The sequence below is a fragment of the Solanum dulcamara genome, chromosome 9, assembly GCF_947179165.1.
Source record: "Solanum dulcamara chromosome 9, daSolDulc1.2, whole genome shotgun sequence".
NCBI classification, from domain to species: Eukaryota; Viridiplantae; Streptophyta; class Magnoliopsida; order Solanales; family Solanaceae; genus Solanum; species Solanum dulcamara.
Genome location: NC_077245.1, coordinates 2,094,396 through 2,105,106, shown reverse-complemented (window position 1 = coordinate 2,105,106; position 10,711 = coordinate 2,094,396). Strand labels below are relative to the sequence as shown.

Below are 10,711 nucleotides of genomic sequence, written 5' to 3'. Positions count from 1 at the left end.
ACAGTATTGAAGTTATGTTTCATTAATTAGTTATGGTTGGTCGTCTTTTTCTGGTATTTGGTAGTATGTATAATTGCTTTGAATGAATTTGAACTAACTTCCAATTCATTACAACTGTATCCTCTTCACACTCTCATAGACACGTATAAAAATATATAATAAAATAGCCAGCTTCCTCCTATTTGTCTTATTTGCTAAGTTTTTGGAGTCACACGTACTTATCCCTAAAGACATTTTTTTTTTCTCCTTCTTTGTTTTTGGTGTCTACATGCCAGTTTTCATTCATCAAAAGCAAGAAAAAATGGGTAATGATTCTTAATGAGGATAGAGGCATTTGGAGTTATACGTTATAAACATAGGATTAAAACAGATACGAGAAAATTTTGCTAGTCATAGGAATATAATTGATCAAAGTATAATAGAATTACATTCACTACAAATAATGTAATTTTTTTTGACAAATTATTTCCAGCGGAACATTTCAAACAAAAAGTATATTGGAAATTATATTCACATTTAAGTAGGGGTTACATTTATTTTTACGGGCATTAAATGGACGGGTTGGACTGAAATTGAGCAAGTTAAAATGAATTGAGTTAATAAATTGATTGGACTATAATTAACACAAAAGCTACTTAGGCTGAAATTGGTTGGGCTGCTAAAAATTTGTCAGGTCATGACCCATTCAATTGTATTGATTGGTCCACCTTTGCCATACCCCTAACTCGGGATTCGACTCCAACTCAGGACCCGAGACCTAGGACTTGACCTCGATCCAAAACTCAAGCCTTGACCCATCACTCGAGGTCTATAGCAACCTTAACTCGAGACTTGATCCTTAATCCCTCAACACTCAATTTCTACATGAGACTCAAGACCTAAACCAACCCAACCCTAATTAAAGACTCGACCTTGATTCAAGACTCGAGACCCAACGCTAATAGAAAATTCTCTATAACTTGAAATTCGAGAATCAAGACCTGATCCAGGCCTGGTCGGAGACCTGATTTTGATTTGAGATCCGATCCTAACTTGGAACCCGAGCTCCAAACTTGACCCAAAACCCAAGACTCAACCCTTGACTTAGGATCTGATCTCCAACCCTTTCTAGGGAGCCAAGTCGAGACCTGATCCTCACCCGTTACCCGATAATCAAGCCTAACACAAGACTCGAGTCAACCTTGTCCCAAAATTTGAGATTCGATTTTGATTTGACCTGGAACCTGAGCCCTTATTCGGACCTGAGATCTGAAGCTCGAGTTTCGATCCATAGAAAAAATCAAAGTGTAGTAAATTTAAATGAAAGCAAATCTTAAATATGAGTTGAAGATATTGACATAGTATCATAAATGATAACTTTTAATTTATCAATGAGACATTCTTCAGTCCTCCATGATAATTATATCTATATACTGATATGATATCGTGGAGGATTGATTTAGTCATTTAATAAAAAACTTATTATTTCTCCATGATATTATCACAATATATCTATATACTAGCATAGTGGTATGGTATCATGGAGGGTTGCTTTAGTCAGTCAATGAGACACTTTTCAGTCCTTTATAACAAATTATATGTATAATGACATGGTATCGTAAATGATTGTCTCAGCCCTCTATAATACTATTATAGTATGAAGGATTAATTTCAGCAACCACTGAACGCCAACACACAACAATTGATAATAAAATTATAAATATATGTTTCTATTAACTTAGATTTTAATGTGTGAGCTAATGACTTTAATTATTTATGATACTCGCATGATATATATCATGTACTGCCATTATATCATAAAGACTAATTCATTTTTTTGAAAATATGTTTTTCTATTAAATTAGATTTTAATAAATTAGTGAATTTAATTATTTTCTCTTAATTATATCTTGTTTATTCTTTCAAGAAAAGAGTCTAGTCCTATATTATTGATGTGGTATATTATATACTAACAGAGTATCATATATAACTAATAACTAATTTATAGCTTTGATCGTGTTAATGTCATGCTATTGCGCGGAAAAAACCTGTTATTAGTTTGAGCCGAATAAATGTTGAGAAAATTAGTAAGACAAGATAAATCACGATAATTAATTTGCTTTTATGGGATAGTTTGTGTAATTTTTCCAATTGAAAATCACTTTAAAAATGAGTTATATTGAATTGGATTAAAATTAGCCCAATATAAAATTATCTTGTACCAATTCATAAATATTTAGGCAAATTAGATTGGCCATCAGTTTTTGGGCCATAACATCCCCAATATTTACGGGAAGTTTTTTTTTGACCCTTTCCTCAAAAAATAAAAAGGAAAAGAAGAAGAAAACTATAAACTGTATATTGAGCTGTAACACTTTCTCTTGGACACCTTAGCTTCAGAACAAAAGAAACACATAAGCAAGCACTTGTGTGAACTAGACACACAAATTATAAATGATCATCTTGAAAGAAATCTTCAAAAAAAAAAAAAAAAAAGAGAGATAAGAAAAAAGATATAGAAATATAATCAAATGTTGCACTTGACATGTATCAAAAAGTTAACCATGTAAGCAGCCACGTATCCTAAGACAATTCCCATATTTAGGCCCAACTTCCAGCTTGACTCATCTATAAATTACCCTCTAACTCCGTCAGCCCATTTTCATATTTCAAACTTAATTTTCTTCTCCTCTCAACTTTCTTCTGAATTCCGGATAATTTTCCTCCCTTTGAAGAATGTCATCAACCTCTAAGAAGTTGATCCAAGCAACATCCCGCAAGGGCTGCATGAGAGGTAAAGGTGGTCCTGAGAATGCTAGTTGTACGTACAAAGGTGTACGACAACGAACGTGGGGTAAATGGGTAGCAGAAATTCGGGAGCCCAATCGCGGAGCTCGCCTTTGGCTCGGAACCTTTGATAATTCATATGATGCTGCTGTTGCTTATGATGCTGCGGCCCTTAAGCTCTATGGAGCCGAAGCAAAACTCAATTTGCCCCATCTGTACAACAATCCGGCCCAAGCCCATGGCCAGAACTCTAGGCCCATTACCATCATGAGCCCAGCTCCCGTTTCAGCTCCAGCTCCAGCTCCAGCTCCGGTTTACAATGTGGCTTCCCCATCAACTTGGAGTGTAGGAAATGATCCTTCACTTTATTTCAACAATGATTTTGGTATCAACAATTTTTCTACTAATGATCCAACTGCATTTAATTTGATAGACATTAATCAAACAGCTGATCATTCAGAGTTTGTTGAAACAAATAATACTAACAATAATCAGATCAGCCAAGGACTTGGTGGAGAAATGTGGAGGGATTTAAACATGAATCTTCCAGAAATTGATGATTCATCAATTTGGGAAGAAGCTAAAGCAACAACTTCATTTCAAGAAGCAGTGAATGATCCAGGAATATATGGATGCAACTTGGATGATGGCATTAATTTTCCTCCATGGTGTGGTTAATTATTATTTTATGATCTGTTTAATTACCTGCTGTTTATATATATGGTAAAAAAATATATATAAAGAAAAAATAGCATGCATTATATATGTATACTTGTAAAGGTATTAGAGCATGCATGTGGATAAGCCATGTTGAAGTTTATGTATAGGATACTAAAAGTGTCTAGTCAATAATGTGACGTGTAATATAGTTAGTGTGTTGAGAAGCAGTATATATGTATATGGACTGTAAAAATGTTCATCAACTTGTGTAAAGTAAAGTTAAGAAAGATTAAATATATATAATATAGATATATGGTGTTGCTAAATTATGTGTTTCTTGGATTTTGTTTCTTTTTCTAACTTTTGGTTGAGTTTAGTGTATAGAATAATCGACATGTATGTTCTATGAATTTCAGGACAGTATTTATTTTTTTAATATACAAATCATATTCTCACTCTTTTTTCCTGCTAATAGCTAGGCAATCAATATAAAATCTTTTAAAACATATCACGTGATAGTTATCACCATAAAGAAAATAAAGAAAAATCACTTGCTATATATATATGTGCTTTCTTTACTAAGTCATATACATACAGAGGAAGATGGTAAATTAATTGAATAGACGGGCACTCAATTTTGGCAATAATATTTAACACCTCATTTTGTGTGAAACATGTATTGGACATATATGACATTGAGTATATATATCAAACACAGTTTTATAACGTATGAAAATACGTAATGTTTACGTTTTATCAATTCATAAATGTCTAGTTTATATTTTATCCTTACCAATAAAGTGAAGTTTCATGCAAAACAAAAATGCAATGGCTATCCATTTTTAGCACATTTTTGGCGTATTATTTTTGTCCTCTTTAGCCATCTCAACTCCACCTCCTCCGATCATCTTCCTCGTTTTTCAGATCAAACCATCACGCCATTGTTGTTGTTGCCATCACCATTTCCTTCTTCTTGAGATTCGACCACCATCTCCTTCTTCTTCAGATTCGATTACTATTGCCTTCTTTTTTTAGATTTGGGCATTACTACCACCTTCTTTTTCTTTTCTGACTAAATCATCGTTGTCGTCGTCGCTACCACCGCCACCATCACCTCCTTTTTCTTCAATTTGACCACCACCACCACCAACTTTTTTAGATTCAATCAAAACCACCATCACCTTCTTCTTTTTCTTTTTTAGATCAGTTTCATGCGTCTGTCTTCACCCCTGTAAAGGATATAAAACATTGAAATAAAGGAATTGGTGGATTTCTTTAATCCGATAGATCAATGACATCGGACATCGGATACATAGGTAGGAGAGCCGATTCGATCCAAAGTAGTGTGGTTTTAATCCTGAGCTTTCATTTGTGGAAATCTACTCCTATCCAAAGTAGATCGCATTTTTTGGTGTGTCCATGACTACTTATCTTTCTTCTTGATTGAATCCTCGTTGTTGTCGTCGTTGTCATCACCTCATCCTCCTAATCCTTTCTTTTCAGATCCATCCACCACCATCATTTTTTTCTTCTCCATCTTTAGATCTGGCCATCACCACCGCCCAATCTTCCTTTTTCCCCTATCACTTTACTTACGAGCTTGTGTAGTACCTACCCTATCTAGAGTTCCCTATTACGTATCTCAGCCAGCTTATTGTTGATATCACCTCCTCATCCTTCTTCAGATTCGACTATCACCACCACTTCTTTTTCAGATTTGCTCATTACACCACCTTTTTTATTTCTCTTCAGATCAGGTAACATCATAACTGATACTTTTCTTTCTTTTTAGATTTGGAAACATAATTAATAAACATCTACCTTTTTCCCTGATTCAATCAACATCATAACCATATTTTTTATCAGATTTACACTACTAAAAAATGGTGTAAAAACGACGGAAAGAAAAGCGACTGACTGCGTCGATCGTAAAAAGCGACGAACAAAGGGACACCGTCCGTCACTTATTGGTTTTTTTAAAAAAGCGACGGACAGTGACTCTATGTCCGTCGCTTTTTTTGGCGAATTTTTGTGCCAAAAATATTTTTAATTAATAATTAATTTTTAAATATAAATGACGACGTCGTCCGTCGCTTCCAATAAAAATAATTATTTTTAATTTAAAATATGCGACGGAGTCCTTCGCTTATTTTTAATTTTAATTTATAATATTTTTTTATAAAGTTTTATTTTATTAGTTATAATTTTTTTTTAAAAATAGCGAAGGACAGCGTCTCTTAGTCCGTCGTTTTTTTGGTCAATTTTTTTTAAATGGAGCGACGGACTTTGCAACGCTGTCCGTCGCCCCCTACTAAATATTTGTCACAGCTTCTCCCATTTTTTATTTTCTATACTCTCTTAACTCTCTTTCTCTCTCTCTCTTCGATCCCCTCCCCTAAAACCCGACTCCGACGCTCACCCCCACCCCCGCCACAGCTCGCCGGCGTCTCCGCCGGCATCGTCCCTCCCTCTCTCTCAGGTACTCCGTCCTCCCCTCTCTCTCTTCTCTTTTTCTCTCCTTGTTAAACTTAGGGTTTTATTTTTTTGTAAATTGAGAAAACTTTGAATTGTTAGTTAGTTTATTTCATTTATGTTGTTGAATATATGTTGTTAACATAGTCAATTTGTAATATTGATTGTGAATTAGTGAATAAAAAGTTATAGTTTATTTTAGGGTTTTACTTTGAATTGGGGTATTTTGAATTAGTTTGTGATTTGGGTTTTATTGAGTTGGAATTGAAGTGTTTTTGAAGTTATAAAGTTATTAACATTGTTAGTTTGTATATTTAATTGTGAATTATTGAATGAAAATTTTTGGGTTTTAGTTGAATTGGATTTTTTGAATTAGATTGTAAATTTGGGTATTTTTTAGTTTGAATTGAAGTGTTGTTGAAGTTACAAGTTAGATTTAAGAAGTAATTATAGAAGTTAATTAGAAGTTAGAAACTTAGAACTTATTTAGAGCTTCTGATTACAACTTAAAACTTAATCATAACTTGTATTGAATTTAGAACTTTGAACTTGAATTTAGAACTTGAACTTTAGGTCGGATTTTTTAAATTGAACTTAGAATTTTTTTGGTGTAGCATTTACTTATTTGAATTTAGGTTGTGAACTTTAGAAATTGTGAATTATTTATATTTTTCATGAAGTTATTAACTTTGGTTTCTTGAATTGTGTTTTTTAAGACTTAATTAAGCTTAAACTTTAGAAATGTTGAATTATTGTATGATATATAAACTTTAAGTTGTGAACTTTCAACTTAAATTTTGAACTTAGAATTTAAGATTTTTTAAGTTGAATATTAGGATTTTTTAACTTGAACTTAGATTTTAGATCTTGAATTTTAGGATTTTTGAAGTACTTAGGAATTTTTTTGGTTTGTATAAATTCTCAACTTTAGATACTTGAACTTTAATTATACTTGAAATTTGAAAGTTTGTACTTAAAGTTAGAAAAAAAACCAACTTGAACTTTAGAAATGTTGAACTTGAGAATTCTTGAATTTTTGAAGGACATGCATGTAAACTTTAAGTTGTGAACTTTAAACTTGAATTTAAAACTTGAACTTTAGGATTTTTTTACTTGAACTTTAGGAACTTTTAATTAAGTAGTTAGAAATTATTTTGGTTTGTATAAATTTTCAACTTTAGATACTTGAACTTAGGATACTTGAAATAATTAATTAAGGTTGAATATTTTTTTATAATTTTTTTAGTGCAGGGGTACAATCTAATTAAATATTTCAATATTCGACGCCGCCAAGCCCACTGCCACCAAGCCCTCCATCTCAGCCCTAATTGAAAAAATTTGAGGTACTTTTACCTCTTAAATTTTAACTATTGTATATATTAGATTTTTTTATTCAATGTACAACACTTGCATTTTGCTTAGAGTTTTGTTTGATTTCTTAGGATGTGTTTGAATTTTTTGACTGTGCTTTAGTGATAAAGTGTTAATTTAGCATAAGTGACAACATTAGTTGATCCTATTGATGACAAAATTGATTTTCTTGCAAGATCAATTTGTGTCCATCTAGTGTTGACACTTTGATTTGGTTTGGTTTACTTGTTGGAATTAGTTTGTATTTTAATTATCTAATAAAATCCAGCTTGCACTTTAGAAATGTTGAATTATTGTAGGATAATATATGATCTTTAAGTTGTTAAATTTAAAAGACTTTAAAATATTATGATTTCATTCGTTTTGAGTGTTTAATGATGTTCGTTATGATGCATATTGTGTATTTTGTTGGTTGGTTAGTTGTGTTGAATTTGATTGTATTGATTATTATTGAATTACATTTTAATTGCAGGTGGGCAGCAGAAACTTTAGGTTTCTACTGTCAAAAATATTACAGGAAAAGCGACGGCAGGGTCCTTTAGTCCGTCACTTTTCTGTATATTTTTTTAAATTTTTTTTAGAAAAGCGACAGACAGGGACCCTATGTCCGTCCCTTTTTTGGAAATTTTCAAGAACACCAAGAACAAAAGCGACGGATAGGGACCCTTTGTCCCTCGCTTTTATGGAAAAAAAAAATTTAAAAATAAAATGACGTAGTTCATCGTTTTTTATTTATATATATATTTTTTTAAAAAATAAATTTAGGGGCGACGTAATCCGTCACTTTTTAAGATGCAGTCCGTCGCTTTATTAAAAGCGTCGAACAAAAAAGCGACGGAAGTGACTGTGTCGCTTTTTCGTCGAGTTTGACCACAAAAGCGACGCAGCCCATCGCTTTTTTGCGTTTTTTTGACAATTTTTTAGTAGTGTTAGGCGATATCACCACTAGTTCCTCCCTTTTCTTTTATGAATTTGATCACCAATGTCACAGCCACCGCCACCTCCTTCTAAACTTCCCTCAGGTCCATCCATCACCACCACTTTTTCCTGATGAGGTTAAAGTGTATAAATATTTTCAGCTTATATTTTGTCAAATTCTAGTATAATTCAAGATATCGTCTTATAAAAATTGAAACCACCTAAGTTAAAGATTTGTATTTCTTAATTATTATTTGAGAGAATAAAACTGATAAAAAGTGAGTTTGGAACTATAAATTACTAAAAGTAAAACAAAGCAGTTTCACAAGATTTATATTTAAAAGTGTTTGAAATCGAATTTACTTGATCTATGTTGGAGAAGAACACTGCAACAAAGAAGAAGAAGAGAAGAAGAAGATAAGGAAAGAAGAAGGAAGCTCTTTTATTTTTGGATACACACGTGGAAGTTTCCTCTCCACATAAAATTGTATCAATCTCCCACAAAGTAGATTTAAATTGGTACATTTAAATATAGTTATGCCCATATAATTATGGGGAAGTAGAATAAAATTTTGTACAAATTTAAATAGGACAAATGTAGTCCATGTCCTCTTGTCTCTATTACAGCTATTGCATACTTCTATATAAACCAATGTACATACTATAAATAAAATACAACAGAAAAATCCTTCTCTCAGCTTCTTTCTCTCTTTAATTCTTACATGGTATTAGAGCATCTCTAAGCTCAATCTAGATCTGTGTAAGATACATTAATATCATCTTCAAAATCCAACAGAATGCCTGAAACAACTCAAGTCAAGTCAGGAAGTGGTGAGAAAGGAACCACGTATGAAAGCAGCCATCCTTATCACTTAAACAATTCAGACTCACCTAGTATAACTCTGGTCAACAATGTTTTTGATGAAAGGGGATATCCAGGCTGGAGGAGATCCATCCTTTTATCTCTATCAGCCAAGAAGAAACTTGGCTTCATCAATGGAACCTGCAAGGCTCCAGAATTGGAATCTGCAGATTTTGAGCAATGAAGTTGTGTCAACGATATGATCATATGTTGGATATCAAATGCACTGTCTAAGGATATTGCAGATAGTGTGATGAGTTCCAAAACTGCTAAGGAACTTTGGGACAGTCTGGAACAGAGATTTGGCAAATCAAATGGTGCCAAACTCTACCACCTGCAAAAGGAATTAACAAGTCTAATACAAGGGAATAGTGACATTGCAGGTTACTTCACCAAAATTAAGAGATTATGGGATGAATTGGATGGGATAAATGTAATTGTTTGTTGCTCATGTAAATGCACTTGTGATGGGAAAGCAAAATTAACAAAATCACTAGAAGATCAAAGGTTAATTCAATTCCTAATGGGACTAAATGATGTATATGGTCAGGCAAGGGGAAATATACTTATGATGAATCCCTTACCTGGAATGGATGTTGTATATTCCTTACTTTTGCAGGATGAGAATCAAAGGGAAGTGTATGCAAACACAAACTACATCTCTGATTCTGGATCATTTCTGGCAGGAAGTCAAGCAAAACAACAAACTAATTGCTGAGTTTGCAGCATTCATGGCCAATGGACAGGGAAGAAATACACAGAGATTCAAACACCAAGCAATAAGAGGAACAAACACATACCAGAAGTATACCAATCCAGGTCAGAACCAGAGACATGATAAGCCACAGAACAGGTTTAAGGGTAAGAAGAAATATGATCCAAACCTGTCATGCACTTATTGTGGGAAAACAGGGCATGTGCATGATGATTGCTACAAACTGCATGGATTCCCTGCAGATTTTGAGTTCACTAACTCCAGAAACTATCAGCCTCAGATTAAAGCAAATGCAACCTTGACTCAGCAAGAAGATGAAGACATTGGGAGGATAGATCTTGGAATCAGTGATAGAATTTTTGAGGAACAGTTTAGCAAGCAACAGATTGCAGAGATGATGCAAATGTACAATCAAAGCAAATTGACACAAACAGGAAAGGCAGGAATCAATGCAAATGCAGTGGCTGGTACCATTCTTAAATACTCAAATTCTGTACCCACTAATCTTAAGCAAAATACTTGGATAATTGATTTAGGAGCCTCAGAACACATGTGTTTTGATCCCGATTTCTTCTTATTTCTAAATCCTCTCCCTATGCCTTTGAACATTAATTTACCTAATTCTTTCATGGTAAGTGTGACCCATATAGGCAGCATCTCTATTTTGTCAGGGCAGGTCATAACTGATGTACTGCTTGTGCCAGATTTTAAGTATAATTTACTTTCAATTCACAAGTTTTGTGTTCAGTTTCAGTGTGATGTCCTATTCACTGCTACTGGATGTTTCTTGCAGGACCTTTCAATGAAGAGTCCTCAAGTTTTTGGTGAAGTTAGAGAAGGACTCTATTTATTGGATTCCAATACTGACAAGTCTAGAAATATTTTCAATTCAAAGGATGTATCTTCAGATCCCATCTCACAATCATTTTCAGTTTTTAATTCAGTAT

At 33.3% G+C, this 10,711-nt stretch overlaps 1 protein-coding gene across 1 annotated transcript; it reads left to right on the top strand.

Annotated features, from left to right (window-relative positions):
- Positions 1-2,715: 2,715 nt before the first annotated feature.
- LOC129902077 (dehydration-responsive element-binding protein 2D-like) lies at positions 2,716-3,444 on the top strand. Its single transcript, XM_055977109.1, has one exon. The coding sequence runs from the start codon at positions 2,716-2,718 to the stop codon at positions 3,442-3,444; it is 729 nt and encodes a 242-aa protein (XP_055833084.1).
- The last annotated feature ends 7,267 nt before the right edge of the window (positions 3,445-10,711 follow it).

Excerpts from the sequence above, each read along its gene's own strand:
- LOC129902077 (XM_055977109.1), top strand. The coding sequence starts at position 2,716 with ATGTCATCAACCTCTAAGAAGTTGATCCAAGCAACATCCCGCAAGGGC.